The sequence below is a fragment of the Elephas maximus genome, chromosome 11 (genome assembly GCF_024166365.1).
Source record: "Elephas maximus indicus isolate mEleMax1 chromosome 11, mEleMax1 primary haplotype, whole genome shotgun sequence".
Lineage (NCBI taxonomy): Eukaryota > Metazoa > Chordata > Mammalia > Proboscidea > Elephantidae > Elephas > Elephas maximus.
The window spans coordinates 26,503,742-26,525,094 of record NC_064829.1 but is presented as its reverse complement, the minus strand read 5'-3'; the positions used below and the strand labels follow the sequence as shown (position 1 = coordinate 26,525,094).

General features: G+C 37.2%; 1 protein-coding gene across 1 annotated transcript in view; it reads left to right on the top strand.

Moving 5' to 3' along the window:
* The window catches only part of USP14 (ubiquitin specific peptidase 14), a 51,903-nt gene that overhangs the window by 12,775 nt on the left and 17,775 nt on the right, over positions 1-21,353 (top strand). Inside the window, exons 6-10 of the mRNA XM_049901012.1 lie at positions 10,633-10,691; positions 15,263-15,393; positions 19,872-19,952; positions 20,267-20,352; positions 21,028-21,142. Coding sequence (XP_049756969.1) covers positions 10,633-10,691; positions 15,263-15,393; positions 19,872-19,952; positions 20,267-20,352; positions 21,028-21,142 — 472 coding nt within the window. The remainder of the gene's footprint in view (positions 1-10,632; positions 10,692-15,262; positions 15,394-19,871; positions 19,953-20,266; positions 20,353-21,027; positions 21,143-21,353) is intronic.

Genomic DNA, 21,353 nt, shown 5'->3' with positions numbered 1-21,353 from the left:
TTAAGTCTTCTTTGAGTAAGAGAGGTTCACATTTGAGTGAGTAAAGCTGTTTTATATTTTTTCAAGCATCTCCATTGAGATATAGTTCAACTCGGCATAAAATTCACGGGTATACAGTTCAGTGGTTTTTTTTTGTTTTCATGAGATCGTGCTGTCATCACTGCAATGTAATTTTAGAACAATTTCTCCCTTCCCACCCAAAAGAGACCTTATACCCATTAGCAGTCACTCTTCATACTCCTGTACCCCCCCGCCCCGCCCCCAGTCCTACGCATAACCATTGATCTACTTTCGGTTTCTGTAAATTTGTCCATTCTGGACATTTCATATAAATGCAATTATACAGTATGTGGTGTTTTTGTTACTGGCTTCTTTTACTTAGCATAATATTTTCAGTGTTCATGTTGTAACGTTAAAAAAAAAAACCAGTGTTTAATTCCTTTTTATGGCTGAATAGTATTCCATTGTGTGTATGTACCACGTTTTATCCACTCCTCAGTTAATGAACATTTGAGTTGTTCCCACTTTTTGATTATAAATAATGTTGCTATGAACATGCGTGTACAAGTTTTTGTGTGGGTGTATTGTTTTCATTTCTCTTGATGATATAACTAGAAATGGAGTTGCCAGGTCATGTGGTAACTGTGGGAGAAAGATGTGGCAGTCTACTTCCGTAAAGATTACAGCCTTCAAAGCCCTTGGGGGCAGTTCTACTCGGTTCTGTAGTGTCTCTGTGAGTCAGAATCTACTTGACAGCAGTGGGTTTGGGGTTTGGGTGGCAACTCTATGTTTAACATTTTGAGGAACTGCCAGACTGTTTTCCAAAGGGGCCGCGGTACCATTTTACATTCTGACCTGCAATGTAAGAGGGTCCCGATTGGTCTACATCCTTATCAACACTTGTTATTGTTTTTTTGATTGTAGCCGTTCTAGTGGGTGTGAAGTGGTATTGCATTGTCGTTCTCATTTGCATTTCAAATTTGTGGATTTTTCCACTATTTAAAATTTTTTTAAGAGTAAGTTGAAAGTAATTAGAATTGAAGTTTGTTCTTTTTTTGTAACATTTGTAGCGATTTATGTTATTTTGTATTTGATTCAAACGGCCTTAAATTTGTGCTCCCCTCCTTTGCCTTTATGCTTAGATGTTAGCAATGCTGCAGTGCATCCTATGTTTGTGATTCCTTGGAGCCTGTTTCTAGAAGTGGAATTGCTGGGTTCATAAGACGAATACTTTTAACCCTTTACATACTTGTATTGCAAAATTGTTATCCAAAAAGGTAGAAAAATAGAATGTGCCACATCCTGCAAATATTCAACGATTTTAAGTATTATCGTGATAAATTTTGTTTGACGTAAGAATAGGGGATTTAAATTTTTTTTATTTCTTTGATTACTAGTCAGATTGAACAATTATGTTTTTTGATGATTTTCATTTCTTTTTCGGTGTGAAGTAATGGTCTAGCGTTCTCTTTTTCTTTAAGTACCATCTATTATATAATCGGTCCACATTGATTTGAAGTGGCATTTTTAGTGTAGACATTATTCTTAAATACTTCCGACACCTGTTTCTGAGTCTTTTAACTGCCTTTATTTATGAAGGCCTGGTTTTTATTTCTTTTGGTGTTATACCATTTTGACTCTCTGGTAGTACTGTACACCCCTTCTTATTCTGTGTCAGTGTATTCGTGGCTAGTCTGTGAAGTTTAGTTTATTTCTTCATGAAGTTTAGAGTCATTTTGTTAAATGTGCCTTTCTGCCAGCAGCATGTGTAGTAGGAATGCCAGCTTTTGAGAATTTGGCCATAATGGCTTTCGTTAAGTGGAACAAGTTGACATCTCTTTAAAATGTAGACTTTCCTTCCAGGAATATAGAAGGCCTCCCCAGGTTTTCAGTTCTTATTTGACTTTCAGTAGAAATGATTTTCTTTGTGTATCTAATTTCCAAGTGTTTTTTGAATTTTTGTATTTTATAAGTTTCCCCTGGTCATTTTATTATTGACCTTGCTAGATAATGAGAAAGAATCCGACTTATCAATTCCAAACATCATATTTCCAGGGTTCCAAGATGCATCCCCCCCCTCCAAAATTAAATTTAAATATCCCTTACGTGTATATTTTTAATGTACGTAGTAGTTTTAATTTTGCCTGAAAATGTATCATCATATTCATGACATAGTTAATAAGTCAAGTTTTCTGTTAATTTTTGGATTTTACTCTACTAATCGAGGTAGTTCTATTTCAGGTAGTTTGCCTCATGTTTCTTTCTTGTCTTATTTCACTGGCTAGAGCTTTGAGCATAGTGTTAAATATTAGAAGATGGTGGACATTGCCCTCTTGCTTTGATTTTAGTAAGAATGTCTGTTGTGTTTTAATGTCAAGAAATAATTGGCCTTTGATCTGATAGAAATATTCTTTAGCATGTCAATAAATGTCCTTCCTTCATTTGTTTACTTTTTTTTTTTAAACGGGAGATGTATGTTAAAATTTTCAAATGTTACTGGTTGACACAGCCCTAAGGTTTTTCTTATTGAATCTATTTGAATGCTATATTAATAACTAGCCTGATAGTAAACCATCTTTATAGTTCTAAAAGATTTACGTTTTTTAAATATGTAACACTGAATTTGATTGCTGCTACTTTAAGAATATTTGGTCATTTATTAGTAAGACTGATTTACAGTTTTGGCTTTTTTTTTCCTTTTTAAACTTTCTGAGGATTTGGTATTCGGATTATGCTACTATATGCCTGGTGGCATAGTGGTTAAGAATTTGGCTGCTAACCAAAAGGTTGGCAGTTCTAATCAACCAGGCGCTTCTTGGAAACCCTACAGGTCAGTTCTCCTTTGTCCTGTAGGGTCACTATTAGTCAGAATCGACTCAGTGGCAATGTTTTTTTTTTTTTTGATACATGTAAATTAAGCTGAAAAATTTTCTATCTGTTATATTACTAGAACTTTTTTCCCCCTTGAATTTGTGTAGGAGTTAGTTATCTCTTCTTATAGAAGTTGCCCATAAACTTGGCTTGGCCATCTTTTTTTGGCATTTTATGTGTACATTTTTTTAGAGTCAATTTTGATAATTGACGTTTTTCTACAAGTTTGTCCTTATGTCTTTAAAATATATTAACATAAGAGTTCTTCTTATGGACCTGTATTTTTTTCTCCTTTTCATGTCTTGATTATCTTGCTAGAAGTTTGTGTATCTCATTTTTTAAAGAATTGGCTGTTAGACTTAGTCATTCAGTTCTTTCAGTTGTGTAATTCACCCTACTTTTGTTTGTATTAATTTTTTAAGGCTTCTTTTATTCTTTGTTTTCTAACTTCTTAAGTTGTATGCATGGATCATTTATTCTTACATGGTAACGACAGCATTTAGTTTTGTGGTTTTGCTTTTTGTTCTGTATTCACTAGATAGGGCTGTTCAATTTTTTTTTTTTTTTTGAAGCGCTGTGGAATCTTATCTCCTTTTTGCTTGAAGTTTTTAAATTTGTTTTTAACTCTTTTTGTGGTATTTATTTATTGGTGGTTGTAAAAATATAACACAGTATTTGTCAATTCAACATTTTTCAGGTGTACAACTTAGTTATATCAATTACATTAATCATGTTGTACGACGATTATCCACAATCGATGCTAAATTTCCCATCATCATAAACAGAAACTCACTTCCCAGACAATGGCTCCCCTTTGTTTGCCTTCCTCCACCCCTGGTAACCATTAATAAACTTTGGTCTCTATACATTTGCTTGTTCTTGTCATTTCGTATAAGTGAAGTCATATAACATCCTTTTGCGATTGTCTTATTTCATTCAGCATAATGTTTTCAACATTCATCCATGTTGTGGAATGTACCAGGACTTCATTTCTCTTTATGGCTGACTTGTAGTCCCTTGTGTGTATGTACCACATTTTGTTTATCCATTCATTTTTTGATGGACAGTTAGGTTGTTTTCACCTTTTGGCTATTGTGAATATTGCTGCAGTGAACATTGGTGTACATATGTCTTGTTCATGTTGTTGCTTTGAAGTCCCATGGGTATTTACCCAGGAGTGGAAGTGCCAGGCCATGTGGTAGTTCTGTGTTTAATTTTTTGAGAAACTGCTAAACTTTTCTGCAGTGACTGTACCATCTTGCATTCCCACAACCAATGAATCTCTCTGACAGCTAAAGGTACTGAGTGTCTTATGTGCTTGTTGGCCATTGGAATATCCTCTTTGTTGAAATGTCTGTTCAAGTCGTTCATCTGTTTTTTGATTGAGTTATTGGTCTTTTTGTTGTTAAGCTGGGAAAGTTTTATATGTGTTTTCGATATTAGATACTTATTGGAAATATGGTTCCTGAAAATTTTTTCCCAATCTGTAAGTTGTCTTTCACTTTTTTGTTAAAGTCCTTTGATGAACAAAAACATTTAAATTTTATGAGGTCCCATTTATCTATTTTGTCTTTTGCTAGCAGATAATCCATCGTTAAAAACTAAGCCTGACAGGCATATCTTTATATCTTCTTCTGTGAATTTTATGGTTTTCGTTCACATTTAGGTCCGTGATTTGTTTTGAATTTGTTATTATGTATGGTGTAAGGCATGGATCCTGAATTATTCTTCTGCATGTGGAAATCCAGTTTTCTCAGCACCATTTATTGAAGAGATGCCTCCTTCTCCATTCAGTGGTTTTAGCACCATTGTCAAAAATCAGCTGACCATAGATGGTTTTTAGTTATCGAATTTAACTTACAGAAAAGTGTTCAGATTATAATTGTATGGCACATGAATTCCCCAAATGTCTGTCAGTTTGTCGTACTGTGGGCGTTTGCGTGTTGCTGTGATGCTGGAAGCTATGCCACCAGTATTCAGATACCAGCAGGGTCACCCATGGAGGACAGGTTTCAGCTGAGCTTCCAAACTGCGGCAGACTAGGAAGAAGGACTGGCATTCTACTTCTGAAAATAGTCAGTGAAAACCTTATGAATAGCAGTGGAACAATGTCTGGTATAGTGCCGGAAGATGAGCCCCCCCAGGTTGGAAAGCGCCAAAAGATGACTGGGGATGAGCTGCCTCCTCAAAGTAGAGTCGACATTAATGACGTGGATGGAGTCAGGTTTTTGGGACCTTCGTTTGCTGTTGTGGCGCAACTCAAAATGAGAAGAAACAGCTGCAAACCTCAGTTAATAATCGGAACATGGAATGTATGGAGTATGAATCTAGGAAAGTTAGAAATCATCAGAAATGAAATGGAATGCATAAACATCGGTATTCTAGGCATTAGTGAGGTGAAATGGACTGGTATTGGCCATTTTGAATCGGATAATCATATAGTCTACTATGCCGGGAATGCCAGCTTGAAGAGGAATGGTGTTGCATTCATTGTCAGAAAGAATATTTCAAGATCTACCCTGAAGTACAACACTGTCAGTGATATGATAATACCCATACGCCTACAAGGAAGACCAGTTAATATTATTCAGATTTATGCACCAACCACTAAGGCCAAAGGTGAAGAAATTGAAGATTTTTATGAGCTTCTGCAGCCTGAAATTGATCAAACATGCAGTCCAGATACATTGATAATTACTGGTGATTGGAATGTGAAAGTTGAAAAAAAAGAAGGATAAACAGTTGGAAAGCATGGCCTTGGTGATAGAAACAATGTTGGAGATCACATGATAGAATTTTGCAAGACCAACAACTTCTTCATGGCAAATACTTTTTTTCACCAACATAAATGGTCACTATACACATGGACTTCACCAAATCAACTACATCTGTGGAAAGAGATAATGGAAAAGCCCAATATCATCAGTCAGAACAAGGCCAGGGGCCGACTATGGAACAGACCGTCAACTGCTCATATGCAAGTTCAAGTTGAAACTGAAGAAAATCAGAGCAAGTCCATGAGAGCCAAAGTACGACCTTGAGTATATCCCACCTGAATTTAGAGACCATTTCAAGAATAGATTTGACGTGTTGAACACTAATGACTGAACACCAGAAGAGTTGTGGAATGACATCAGAGATGTCATACGTGAACAAAGCAAGAGGTTATTGAAAAGACAAGAAAGAAAGAAAAGACCAAAATGGATGTCAGAAGAGACTCTGAAACTTGCTCTCAAATGTCAAGCAGCTAACACAACAGAAAGAAATGATGCAATAAAAGAACTGAACAGAAGATTTCAAAGGATGGCTTGAGAAGACAAAATAAAGTATTATAATGAGCTGGAGATGGAAAACCAAAAGGGAGGAACACACTCGGCGTTTCTCAAGCTGAAAGGATTGAAGAAAGTTCAAGCCTCTAGTTGCAATAGTGAAGTATTCTCTGGGGAAATTATTAAATGAGGCAGGAAGCATCAAAAGAAGAAGGAAGGAATATACAGAGTCATTATACCAAAAAGATTTACATGACATTCAACCATTTCATGAGGTGGCATATGATTAGGAACAGATGGTACTGAAGGAGGAAGTCCAAGCTGCACTGAAGGCATTGGCGAAAAACAAGGCCCCGGGAATTGACAAAATATCAATTAAGATGTTTCAGCAAATGGATGCAATGCTGGAAGTGCTCAGTCATCTATGACAAGAAATTTGAAAGACAGCTCCCTGGCCAATCGACTGGAAAAGAGATCCATATTTATGCGTATTCCTAAGAAAGGGAATCCATCCGAATGCAGAAATTATCGAACAATGTCGTTTATATCACACACAAGCAAAATTTTGCTGAAGATCATTCAGAAGTGCCTGCAGCAGTGTATCCACAGGGAACTGCCAGAAATTCAGCCTGGATTCAGAAAAGGATGTGGAACCGGGGATATCACCGCTGATGTCAAATGGATCCTGGCTGAAAGCAGAGAAAACCAGGAAGATGTTTACCTGTGTTTTATAGACTGTGCAAAGGCATTGGACTGTGTGGATAGTAACAAATTATGGATAACATTCTGAAGAATGGGAATTCCAGAAAACTTAATTATGTTCATGAGGAACCTTTACATAGATTAAGATGCAGTTGTTCGGACAGAACAAGGGGGTACTGTGTGGTTTAAAGTCAGGAAAGGTGTGTGTCAGGGTTGTATCCTTTCACCAGACCTATTCAGCCTGTATGCTGAGCGAATAATCTGAGAAGCTGGACTATATGAAAAAGATTGGAGGAAGACTCGTTAACAACCTGCATTATGCAGATGACACAACCTTGCTTGCTGAAAGTGAAGAGGACTTGAAGCACTTACTGATGATGAAGATCAGAGACCACAGCCTTCAGTATGGATTGCGCCTCAACATAAAAGAAAGCAAGAATCCTCACAACTGGACCAGTGAGCAACATCGTGATAAATGGAGAAAAGATTGAAGTTGCCAAGGATTTCATTTTACTTGGATTCACAATCAACAGTTATGGAAGCAGCAGTCAAGAAATCAAAAGACGCATTGCATTGGGTAAATCTTCTGCAAAGGACCTCTTTGAAGTGTTGAAAAGCAAAGATGTCACCTTGAAGACTAAGGTGCGCCTGACCCAAGCCATGGTGTTTTCAATTGCATCATATGCATGTGAAAGCTGGACAATGAATAAGGAAGACCGAAGAAGAATTGACGCCTTTGAATTATAGTGTTGGTGAAGAATATTGAATATACCATGGACTGCCAAAAGAATGAACAAATCTGTTTTAGAAGAAGTACAACCAGAATGCTCCTTAGAAGCAAGGATGGCAAGACTGCGTCTTACATACTTTGGACATGTTGTCAGGAGGGATTAGTTCCTGGAGAAGGACATCATGCTTGGCAGAGTACAGGGTCAGCAGAAAAGAGGAAGACCCTCAGCGAGGTGGATTGACACAGTGGCTGCAACAATGTGCTCAGGCATAACGACGATTGTGAGGATGGCTCAGTACCGGGCAGTGTTTCATTCTGTTGTGCATAGGGTCACTATGAGTTGGAATCGACTCGATGGCACCTAACAACAACAACAGCCAATCAGTTTTCCAGAATGGTTGTACCAGTTACGTTTATATCAGCAGTGCGTGAGCTTTTCATTTGTTCCAAATCCTGACCCAAGAGTTTAATCCAGCTTATTTAGCCTATGGATACAGAAACATACATGAATATATATGCTATAATTTTATTTTATTGACCATAGGCAAAGATTGTGGCCTATACAATCTTTGGTTTTTAGAAATATGAATTTGTCTCTTTAACCTTTTGTATGAAATTTCACAAGTGCTAGAAAAGTCAAGATGTCCTCTTCTTGTAGGAGATAGTTTTATAGATATTAAGTCAGCTTTGTTAATTACATGCACATTTTCTATATCATTTCCTAATTTTTTTTTACTGACTTGACGAAGACTGAAGAAAGGTATCGTTGTAGTACTTTGGTCTGTAAAGCATTAGCATTTCTGTCCATGAAGCCTCTCAGTACTTCTCTGTCAATTTCTTGTTTTATTTTTTTAACAGTTTATCTTCAGAAAGTTCAGTGTTAATTTTATTTGACCTATTGGATACTTTTGGAGTTCCTGGGTGACACACGTGGTTGAGCGCTGGACTACTAACTGAAGCGTTGGTGGTTCAAACCCACCCAGAGGTTCCTCGGTCGTAAGGCCTAGCAACATGCTTTCAAAGGGTCACAGCCTTGGAAATTCTGTGGAGTGCAGCTCTACTCTGCACACATGGGGCCACCATGAGTTTGAATTGACTCAACAGGAACTAACAATAACAAAAACAACTGGATACTTTTTGCTTAATTAGAAATTATATATCTTGACAAAAAATTGAGATTTTTTTTTTAAGGATGGTATTAAATCACCTATTTCCCTATTTTCAGCTACTTAAAAAAAAAGGATAATTGATTAGTGTAGTTTTGCCATAAATGTAGAAATATTTACTTAGTTACCCTAAAACCAGAAGTAAAATTCAGTAACAGTATCAGTTATGTAGAGTATGTTGAGATACGTCTGCCGTATTAGTATGTACATCATTTTAACTTCAAAAGTTAACTTTAAATGATGCTAAAATACCTGAAACAGAAACTGTTACGATTTTCATACTTTCGTTTTAATGAACATTTGCTTCAGACATTATCGATTAAAGTTGAAAAAAAAATTTTTTTTTTAAAGATACAGCAGAAAGTTCCCAAAGGGAACAATCAAATGGAAAAGAAAACTCTTTAATTGAATATAATTTAACAGAATATTTTCTGTTATCTCTTTTTAATTCTACTTATATAAGCCCAGGGTTAAAAGAATTGTTATTGTGGTAAAATATATATAACACAGTTTTACCATTTTTAAGTGACAGTCATGTTTATGTTGTGCAGCCATCATCATTATCCAATTCTGGAAGTTTTTCATTACTCCAAGCAGAAACTACATACCCCTTAAGCAGGTATCTCCTTAGTCCTTTCTACCACCAGCCCCTGACATAAACTTTTGTCTCAGGCATAGGGTTCTTGTTTTTTAAATTGAGGTATAATTTACATACAGTGAAATGCAAGTATCTTCATTGTTCAGTTTGTTCATTTTGACAAATGCAAATTCTCTGTGGTCCACTCCCTTTTCTCAGTCTCCCCCCTCCCCAGCCACAAACACACATTGATCTCGGATTGTTGGTTGCGATGAAGTGGATTCTGACTCATGGTGACCCCATGTGTACAGAGTAGAACTATTCCGTAGAGTTTTCAAGGTTGTGACCTTCGGAAGGAGATCACCAGGCCTGTCCTTCGAGGCACCCCTGGGTGGGGTTGAACCACTAGCCTTTTGCCTAGTAGTTAAGCGCTTGACTGTTTGCACTACCCAAGAACTTTTTGGTCTCATATTAGTTTTGCCTGCTCTGAAACTTAAAATAAATGGAATCATACAAGGTACGCTTTTCTCTTTTTTGGGTTGGTTTATTTCACTCAGCATGAAGTTTTTGAGATTGATCCATATTTTGATTATATCAGTAGTTGGAGTTGTTCCACATTCTTGCCATATTGGATGATGTCAGTCTTTTAGTCACGCTAGTGGGTGTGTAGTACATAAATATAATTTTAATCATAGTGAATATGCAACCCCCCTGTGTTTGATATTATGTGAATGATAATTTCTGATTGAATATTTCCTTTGGATGGCCAAACCTTTGTACTGTTATAAATTAATTGAGAATCATAAAACCGAAAGTGAATTTAGAAATCATTTAGTATAAACTTATTTTACAGATGAACAACTGACTCAAAATTCAGGTGACTTAATGTTATGTAGAAGTTCTGAATGTAGGTATATGATTTTTGATTTAATATTTTTGAGCCAATGCTTTTTTCTTCCTTGTTATTTCTGAAATTGTTTTATTTTCTTTGTAATAACAGGACATTAAATGTGTACTTTTTGTTTTCAGAAAATGTATTTTTTAGATGAATTGGACAAGGGGAAAGAATTTAGTGTACTCTCTTTTCTTAGCCCTCTTTTTTACCCATATAATGGTAAATTCTCTCTTTTCTTAGCCCTCTTTTTTACCCATATAATGCTTAAAGGAGCAAGAATAGAAGAAAATAGAAAGGTGGGAACAACTCGATGAGGCATGTGTAGTTGAGGGTGGCATAGTAAGTTCTTTTAATGGGTCTGTTTTCACTTGAGTTTCAGAATGAATTGGATCTTATTATTTAATTCTACCTTAATTTTCTAGGTATGCAGGTGCCTTGAGAGCTTCAGGGGAAATGGCTTCAGCACAGTATATTACTGCAGGTCAGTATCTTAAATACAGTACTTTTGAGAGAGGGTTGTAATAAGTATTCTTAAATGTTATTTTTTACTAACAATTTGTTTAGTGCCTTTTCACTTTGCCAGGTGTGTTTTCTAAAACGTCACCTCGTTGATATTGGAGTGCTTCTTCTATTAAACAACTTGGAACTTACTGTCAGAATTATAAACCAGTGATGACTGTCCTTTTGGAAAAATAACGTTTATAGCATTTGGTATCAGATTCTGTTGGTATGGTATATCTTTGGGGATGAGTTTGGGTTATTATAAGAGAGCGTTTTAGTCTACACTATTTTAGTGTAAAGAGGTGATTAATACATGAGCTATGAGGAGAAATAGAAATTCTTAAAGGTGTCGCAGTGAAACACTGAACTGAACACTTTGCTTGAAATGAAAACAAAGAGTTTTTTTGAAGGTTGAAAATGTTTCTTCAAACAGGAGAAACACAAGCACCCAGGCAGGGTGCTGCAGTGTTCCACATTGCAAAAGGTGAGTGAGGCTTTTATCAGGTGGAGTAAACAAAGGGCTTCATGCTCTCAGGCATGGGATAGGAAGAGGTGCAAGGCAGAAGTTACAACGAGTTTTCAAATTACAGCTTTCTTAGCATTAATCGTTAAACCCCTGGAACACGTTTGACCAAGATAATCTTCTTAACATCAGCAAGTCTGTTTGTTAACATCCTGGGGGACAGTTCAGTCGACTTTCTGCATGTTTGCCTCTCCCACTTATTTTAAGGTAATAGGCTATACTTTCACAAATTTAGAGTCAGCGGAAACAGCGAAGGTCTCAGGCTTGGGTGTTTGGCACTTACTTGATCTTGGTTACAGAGTTATGAGACACTTACAGGGCCTCGTCTTTACTTAATATTATCAATTCTGTTCCTTACCTCCAGGGGCAATGTCAGCTAAAGTGTTCTCCCTGGGACAAGCTGTGTAAACATTGTTAGCAAACACCTTTTAACAAACAGTTCCTAGTACAAGCTGAAGTCTTGATTCTTGATCCTTTCTGTGTTACAAACAGTTAAACTTCTCCAAGAGGCTGAATTATCTTTTTAGCAAAAGCAGAAACTTCTAGGTCAGACTGCAGTTTGATTCAGAAATGGAATTTAATTTAGATCTGAGTCAGCCTCCTTAGATCATGCCAGGTACCCCGGTTTTAAGGTCTGCATACACAACGGGTAGAGATAACTTATTTTTTCTTTACACGCAACCATATATCCCTCATCCCAGTTTTGGACATTTTTACAAATGAACTTTCACTTACGTCATTGAATTGATAGAATTTTCACAGCCATTCTTCTTTTTTTTTTTAAATAACAGCTTTATTGAGGTATAATTTACCCATTTAACCAATTCATTGTTTTTTAGTATATTTACAGTTGTGCAACCATAACCACGATCAATTTTAGGACATTTTTATCACCGCAAAAAGAAATTTGTTAGCATTAGGCAGTCATCTCCCTCCTCCACCAATCCGTTTTAGCCCTAGGCAACCACTGATTTTCTCTTTGTCTCTAGATTTGCCTATTCTCAGCTTGCATATAAATAAAATCATATAATATGTGGTCTTTGTGACTGGCTTCTTTCACTTGGCATAATGTTTTCAAGGTTCATTGATATCGTAACACGTATCAGTACTTCATTTCTTTTTATTGCCAAAAAATATTCCATTGTATGGTTATACCACATATCATTTATCCATTCACCATTGATGGATACTTCGATTATTTCCACATTTTGGCTATTATATATAATGCTGCTGTGAACATTGGTCTTTGGGCATAATGTTTTCATCTCTCCTGTGTATTTTTATACCTTGGAGTGAAGTGGCCAGATTATATGGTAACTCTATGTTTGTCATTTTGAGCAACTTCCAAACTGTTTTACAACGTGGCTGCACCATTTGACATTCCTCCACCAATGTATGAGGTTTCCAGTTTCTTTGTATCCTCACCAACTCTTGTTATTATCTGTCTTTTTGATTATAACCATTTTACCAAGTGTGAAGTGGTATCTCATTGTGGTTTTGATTTGCAACTCCCTTAGGACTAATGATGTTGACCATCTTTTCATGTGGTTCTTGGCCATTTGGTATCTCATTGTGATCAATCATTTGTTTTTAATACAGTAAAGAGTAGGTTACTTTCTGTCATTTTGAGAAAGATCTTTTTTTCCTGAAAGTAGATTTGTTGAGATGAAGTTTTTTGCCAACCATTTTTATGTATACAATTCAGTGACATTAAATTCACCTTGTTGTGTAACCATCACCAGTGTCCGTTTGAAATGTAATTTTTGAAGTGTAATTACTTCTTTCCAGTTCGTTTGATTGCTTAGGTATCTCAGAGTAACTCTGACTTAGAATTTCAGCACCTTCTCCTGTGTCATAAAGGAGACTTACAGTATTAGTGGGATGAAAAGTTCTTTACATTTTTGCCTCTTGAGTTTTCTAACTTTGTATTTTGAAATAACTTTAACTTTACAGAAAACTTGTAAGAATTGGGTTTATCATTCCTTCTATAATGCATGTTATTTATTTTTGTGAACCTTTTGAGAGTAAGGTACAGGTATGTCTTTTGAATATATCAATATGGGTTTCCTGAGAACAAGGACGTTCGTAACCCCAGGACAGTTATCAGTTTTCAGAATTGGGGAATTTATCATTGATGTAATGCTCTAAAATACAGACATTTTTCAAATTTTGCCCCAGTAATTTCCATTATGAAGTTATCTTTTTCTTTCTGCTTCAGGATCCAATTCAGGATCACACAGGGCACGTAATTATCATGCCTCCCTAGCCTCCTTTATCTGGAATTTTTTTCTTTACTTTTTCTTTTAAACTAACGAAATTACTTTTGAGTAAACCGTTAAAAAACCAGTTACCATCGAGTCAACTCCAATTCATGGTGACCTCGTGTTTCAGAGTAGAACTGTGCTCCACAGGGTTTTCAATGGCTGAGTTTTTGGAAGTAGATCACCAGGCCTCCAGAGTTGCCTCTGGGTGGACTCAAACTGCCAACGTTTCAGGTAGCAGCCAAGCATGTTAACCATTTACACCATCCAGGAACTCTAAAACAATAGTAAATATTAAATCATGTTTTATTGCCTGGTATATACTTTAAAATGCTAGTAGTGGTACCTAAATTTTAGCCCTACAAAAATATTTTTTCCAGCATTGTGCTATAGTTTTTTTTTAATTCAGAAACATCTTATTGGGCATCTATTTTGTGCTAGTATTTGCTGGGCTTCAATCTGTATAATGGTAGATAACATTTCTCATTTTAGGTATTAACAGAACAGTACAAGCGACGTGTTACGGATTGAATTGTGTCCCCCAGAAGTTTGTGTCAACTTGGCTAGGCCATGATTCCCAGTATTGTGTGATTGACCACCATTTTGTCATTTGATATGATTTTCCTATGTGTTGTAAATCCTGCCTTTGTGATGTTAATGAGGCAGGATTAGAGGCATTATGTTAATGAGACAGGACTCACTCTACAGGATTAAATTGTATCTTGAGTCAATCTTTTCTGAGATAAAAGAGAGAGAGTCGAGCAGAGAGATGGGGGACCTCGTGCCACCAAGAGTGAAAATCTGGGAGGGGAGCTTGTCCTTTGGACCTGGGGTCCCTGCATAGAGAAGCTCTGAGACCTGGGAAGATTGATGACAAGGACCTTCCCCCAGAGCTGACAGTGAGAGAAAACTTCCCCTGGAGCTACACCCTAAATTTGGACTTCTAACCTTCTATACTGAGAGAATAAATACCTCTTTTTTAAAGCCATCCACTTGTGGTATTTCTGTTACAGCAGCACTAGATGACTAAAGATACCAGGATAAACTGGATTAGAGTTTTGCTGTACGTGAAGTTCCAGTGGATGGGCCTCTTTGAATGCAAGGTCCAGTAGCAGGTAGGAAGTCAGCAGAGGAAGAGTATTCTGAATTCAGGATGAAGAGCTCAGTTTATGATCATGAGATTTATAATGGTGAGAGGGGATAGCCAGGGGAAAGTTTTTGAAAAAGGTAAATTAGTTTTGGTTCCTTGCCGTTCAGTAGAGTCAGAAAGTGTATCTAAGGAGCCAGATTTCAATTTTAGGAATTCAGTAGATGAGAAGCATCTATGGGTTCAAAGGGGGAGGTAGCTGGGAGCGGTGACCTGAAGGCTTGGTCCATAGTGGAAGAAAGTCACATTATGTTGGTTTGATTCCTAGAAGAGGTTATGTGCTCTCTCTATTGAATTCATACACTCTGCTTTGTTTGGGAAGACAAATGCTGACAAGGAGAGAGAGAAGCAAAGCCCAAAAATTGTTTGTAGCTAGTGACAGAGTCTTCTGGTAAGTTGTTTAAGATTTAAAAGTAAATATTTGAGAAGTGACAGAGTCTTCTGGTAAGTTGTTTAAGATTTAAAAGTAAATATTCTTTTTTTATTAGGTGTCAACAATTTCAAAAGGAATCGATATACCTAAAAATAGTTATTAATAAGTTTTTCTTTATTTTAAGAATTTAGTATTATGTATTAAATATGTCACTGTTTTATTAAGGAGTGTTTGCTTTGTTTTTAAGCCCTTAGAGATTTGTTTGATTCCATGGATAAAACTTCTTCTAGTATTCCACCCATTATTCTACTGCAATTTTTGCACATGGCATTCCCACAGTTTGCAGAGAAGGGCGAACAAGGACAGTATCTTCAACAGGTAATCAGTTCAAGGTTTTGTGGTTTTCATTTTGTAAAACTTAGGTTTCGTATAGTTAATACAACTATGCCCGTACTTGATTGGCATGTATTTGGAAATACAAATATTAGTCTACCCTAGTTCACATAACCATTATCTCTTGCCTTTACTGTTTTGTAACCTGTTAGATGATCATCCTGCTTCTGCATTTTTTTTCCACATAGCCTCTGTGTCCTTTTTTAAAAAATTTTATTTCAGTAGCCAAAAACCCATTGCTGTTGAGTTGATTTTGACTCATAGCAACCCCACAGGGCAGAGTAAAACTGCTCCATAAGGGTTTCCAAGGAGTGGCTGGTAGATTTGAACTGTTGGCCTTTTGGTTAGCAGCCAAGCTTTTAACCACTGTGCTATCAGGGCTCTTATTTTGGTAAAACAGATATAAATTTGCCATTTTAATCATTTTTAAGCATTATAGTCACAATGTGGACCATCACCACTATTTCCCTAGGTTTTTCATCATCCCAAAGAGAAACCTGTACTCTTTAATTCCCCATTCCTACCTACCCTTTCAGACTGTAGCAGCTGATAAAAATCTTCTATTTCTTCATCTTTGGCCCTAGTAGTTGGTGCGTAAATTTGAATAACAGTCGTATTAACTGGTCTTCCTTGTAGGCGTATGGATATTATCACTGACAGTGTTGTACTTCAGGATAGATCTTGAAATGTTCTTTTTGACGATGAATGCAACACCATTCCTTTTCGAGTTGTCATTCTCAGCATAGTAGACTATATGATTGTCTGATTCAAAATGGCCAATACCAGTCCATTTCAGTTCACTAATGCCTAGGATATCGATGTTTATGTGTTCTATTTCATTTTTGATGATTTCCAATTTTCCTAGATTCATACTTCGTACATTCCAGGTTCTGATTATTGATGGATGTTTGCAGCTGTTTCTTCTCATTTTGAGTCGATTGGAATGCGAAAGTTGGAAACAAAGAAGAAGGATCAGTAGTTGGAAAATATGGCCTTGGGGATAGAAACAATGCCAGAATGATAGAATGTTGCAAGACCAACGACTTCTTCATTGCAAATACTGTCTTTCACCAACATAAACGGTGACTATACACAAGGACCTCGCCAGATGGAACACACAGAAATCAAATTGACTACATCTGTGGAAAGAGACGATGGAAAAGCTCAATGTCATCAGTCAGAACAAGGCCAGGGACCGACTGTGCAGCAGACCATCAATTGCTCATATGCAAGTTCAAGCTGAAACTGAAGAAAATCAGAGCAAGTCCACGAGAGCCAAAATATGACCTTGAGTATATCCCACCTGAATTTAGACACCATCTGAAGAATAGATTTCATGCATTGAACACTAGTGACTGAAGACCAGACGAGTCGCAGGACATCAAGGACATCATCCATGAAGAAAGCAAGAGGTCACTGAAAAGATAGGAAAGAGAGAAAAGACCAAGGTGGATGTCAGAGGAGACTCTGAAACTTGCTCTTGAGCATCAAGCAGCTAAAGCAAAAGGAAGAATTGATGAAGTAAAAGAACTGAACAGAAGATTTCAAGGGGCCTCTCGAGAAGACAAAGTATTATAATGACATGTGCAAAGAGCCGGAGATGGAAAACCAAAAGGGAAGAGCACGCTTGGTGTTTCTCAAGCTGAGAGAACTGAAGAAAAAATTCAAGCCTCAAGTTGCAACAGTGAAGGATTCCATGGGGAAAATATTAAACGATGCAGGAAGCATCAAAAGAAGATGGAAGGAATACACAGAGTCGTTATACCAAAAAGAATTAGTCGATATTCAGCCATTTCAAGAGGTGGCATACGGTCAGGAACTGATGGTACTGAAGGAGGAGGTCCAAGCTGCTCTGAAGGCATTGGCGAAAAACAAGGCTCCAGGAATTGATGGAATATCAATTGAGATGTTTCAACAAACAGATGCAGCACTGGAGGTGCTCACTCGTCTATGCCAAGGAATATGGAAGACAGCTTCCTGGCCAACTGACTGGAAGAGATCTATGTTTATTCCTCTTCCCAAGAAAGGTGATCCAACTGAATGTGGAAATTATAGAACAATATCATTAATATCACACGCAAGCAAAATTTTGCTGAAGATCATTCAAAAACGGCTGCAGCAGTATATCGACAGGGAACTGCCAGAAATTCAGGCCGATTTCAGAAGAGGACATGGAACCAGGGATATCATTGCTGATGTCAGATGGATCCTGGCTGAAAGCAGAGAATACCAGAAGGATGTCTACCTGTGTTTTATTGATTATGCAAAGGCATTTGACTGTGTGGATCATAACAAATTATGGATAACACTGCAAAGAATAGGAATTCCAGAACACTTAATTGTGCTCATGAGGAGCCTTTACATAGATCAAGAGGCAGTTGCTCAGACAGAACAAGGGGCTACTGATTGGTTTAAAGTCAGAAAAGCTGTGCGTCAGAGTTGTATTCTTTCACCATACCTGTTTAATCTGTATGTTGAACAAATAATCTGAGAAGCTGGACTGTGTGAAGAAGAACGGGACCTCAGGATTGGAGGAAGACTCATTAACAACCTGCGTTATGCAGTGACACAACCTTGCTTGCTGAAAGTGAAGAGGACTTGAAGCACTTACTAATGAAGATCAAAGACCACAGCCTTCAGTATGGATTACACCTCAACATAAAGAAAACAAAAACCCTCACAACTGGACCAAAAAGGAACATCATGGTAAACGGAGAAAAGATTGAAGTTGTCAAGGATTTCATTTTACCAGGATCCACAATCAACAGTCATGGAAGCAGCAGTCAAAAAATCAAAAGATGCATTGCATTGGGCAAATCTGCTGCAAAGGATCTCTTCAATGTTTTGAAGGGCAAAGATGTCACCCTGAAGACTAAGGTGCGCCTGACCCAAGCTTTGGTATTTTCAGTCACATCATATGCATATGAAAGCTGGACAGTCAATAACGAAGACCGAAGAAGAGTTGACGCCTTTGAATTGTTTGGTTGGTGAAGAATATTGAATATACTACGTGGACTGCCAAAAGAACGAACAAATCTGTCTTGGAAGAAGTGCGGCCAGAATGCTCCTTAGAGGCAAGAATGGCGAGATTGCGTCTTACATACTTTGGACATGTTGTCAGGAGAGATTAGTCTCTGGAGAAGGACATCATGCTTGGCAGAGTACAGGGTCAGCGGAAAAGAGGAAGACCCTCAACGAGGTGGTTTGACACAGTGGCTGCAGCAGTGAACTCAAGCGAGCTGTTGTAAGGATGGCGCAGGACCGGGTAGTGTTTCGTTCTGTTGTGCATAGGGTCGCTATGAGTCGGAATCGACTTGACGGCACCTAGCAACACCACCTACACCAGCCCCTGCTAACCGCTTATCTACTTTTGCTGTTTTAGATATTTGATGTAAGTGGGATCATGCGGTATTTGTCCCTTTGTGACTGACTTATTTCAAAGTTCCTTCATGTTGTACCGTGTATCATTTCACTTTATGGCTGGATAATACTCCGTTGTATGTATGTACCACATTTTGTTTATCCAGTCATCTGTTGGTAAATGCTTGTGTTGTTTCTACTTTTTAGCTATTGTGAATAATTCTGCAGTAAACGTTGCTGTGCAGGTGTCTGTTTGAGTCCCTATTGTGAATTCTTTTGGGCATATATCTAAGAGCGGAATTGCTGGATCATATGGTAATTTTATGTTTAATTTTTGAGGGACTACCAAACTGTTTTCCCCAGTAGCTGTACCGTTTTACATTCCCATCAGCAGTGAGGGTTCCGAGCCATTGGTGGGTTTGAACTGCCAGCCTTTAGGTTAACATCCCAGCGCTTAACCATTGCACCACCAGGGCTCCTTTAATAGCCGTCTTACCTGTGCCTGTCAAGTCACTTCTGATGCATAGCGACCCTATAGGGCAGAGTAGAACTGCCTCATAGGGTTTCCAGTACTGTGATCTTTAGGGGAGCAGACTGTCACATCTTTCTCCCATGGAAAAGCTGGTGGGTTTGAACCCCTGACCTTTTGATTACCATCCAACTACCTAATCACTGCGCCACCAGGGCTTCTCATAGTTAACCTAGCCAAACCTAATCCATCATTGTCGAGTTGATTCTGACTCATAGTGACCCTTTAGGACAGAGTAGAACTGTTCCATAGCAATTGAGCTCTTAACCATGTCCAGCTTTTTAACTACCAGGGCTCCATAGCTAACCTAAAAAAAAAAAAAAAAAAAGTGGGTATAAATTATAGTTTTGATTTGCATTTCTCTAATGTCTAATGATGTTGAATATCTTTTTGTGTGCTTACGAGTGAATGAACCACTTTATTTGAAGATCATATAGTTTCTAATTTGCGTTATTATTTTAAAAGAAGAAAACAGCTTTCTGCTCTAAGGAAACAGTAATATTTTGGAAGGATTTTATAGACCAGACATCTCCATAGCCTGAATTACTTACTGTGTCATTTTTTTTTATCACAGGATGCTAATGAATGTTGGGTACAAATGATGCGAGTATTGCAACAGAAATTGGAAGCCTTAGAGGATGATTCCGTTAAAGAGGTAACTGAAATATAAATATATTCGTGACTGGAGACATTCATTATGCCTTGATTTTGTTTGCTTTTGTTTTTCCTCCCCTCAAAGGCTTTGATAAAGATATAAATTCATCTTAGTAGGTAAATATGTATGTACTTCAATATTTTAGATGCCAAATCCATAATCAGAATTGGAAAGGTTGTATTTGAGACTTGAATTCAATTTCTTACTTATTAAACTTAATCCATTGATTTTGTTGAGTGTCTGTAATCCTTTGGTAATGTGTTGATAGCTGTATAAAGTAAAATTGGGTTTTTTATTTCGTTTTAATTTTGCAGACAGATTCTTCATCTGCATCAGCAGTGACACCTTCTAAAAAGAAGAGTTTAATTGATCAGTTCTTTGGTGTTGAGTTTGAAACTACGTATCCTTATGAGCCAAGATTTGTATAGACTGTACTCATAATTTACTAGAGATGGATGGGGTATGAAGAAAAGATATTCTTCAGAGGCTTTTATGCCTAAAATATATAAAACTGGACACTAGGAATTTGGAAGATATATACTCACTTGTGTGATCTTGAAGTGCAGATAAATGTATACTTTAAGGATATCCATTATCACTACAGGTATCTTTAGCAGAATCTGCCTTACTGTTCACCTCATAGAGAATTTGTAATTATAGAAAACGGAGTGTATCTACCAACTAAACTGTGTACACAAGATTGGACCAATACATAAGAAGTGAATCCAGGGAAGTACTGTTCTCTAGATCACGAGATGGAACTTAGAAAAGATTTCTGTTTATGTATTTATGGGTCATTAAGACAGTGTTAAGACTGTATTAAAGACCAACTTATATTCATTTAGGGTTCATCATTTGCAGTTGATCCTTTTATATGTATTCTTTATTCAACGTTTTTAGAGTTGTTGGTAGGAGAATGAGCATTCTAAAGTATATTGAACTGGGATCTCTGTCGTGAGACCAAAATATTTTAAATACTCCTACAATTTTAGTAGCATTAAAATAATTTATTATATTCAAGATTACCTAGCTAATTGAATACGTATTTGCATACTCCTTATCTTGCTTCACAAAGCATGAAATGTACAGAATCTGAAGAAGAAGAAGTCACTAAAGGAAAGGAAAATCAGCTTCAGCTTAGCTGCTTTATCAATCAAGAAGTCAAATACCTTTTTACAGGACTTAAACTGGTAAGGACAATTCTATTGGGAAATCAGATAAACTTCAACGTAGCTTTTAATTTCATAGATGTAAACATCATTAACATGGTTTCACATACTATTAAATAGTCACATATCTCCCTTTTAATCAGTAAGGGTACTTCTGTAGCTCGTGCTGGTGGCATGGTGGTTAAGCGTTTAGCTGCTGACCAAAAGGTCGGCAGTTTGAATCCACCAGCCA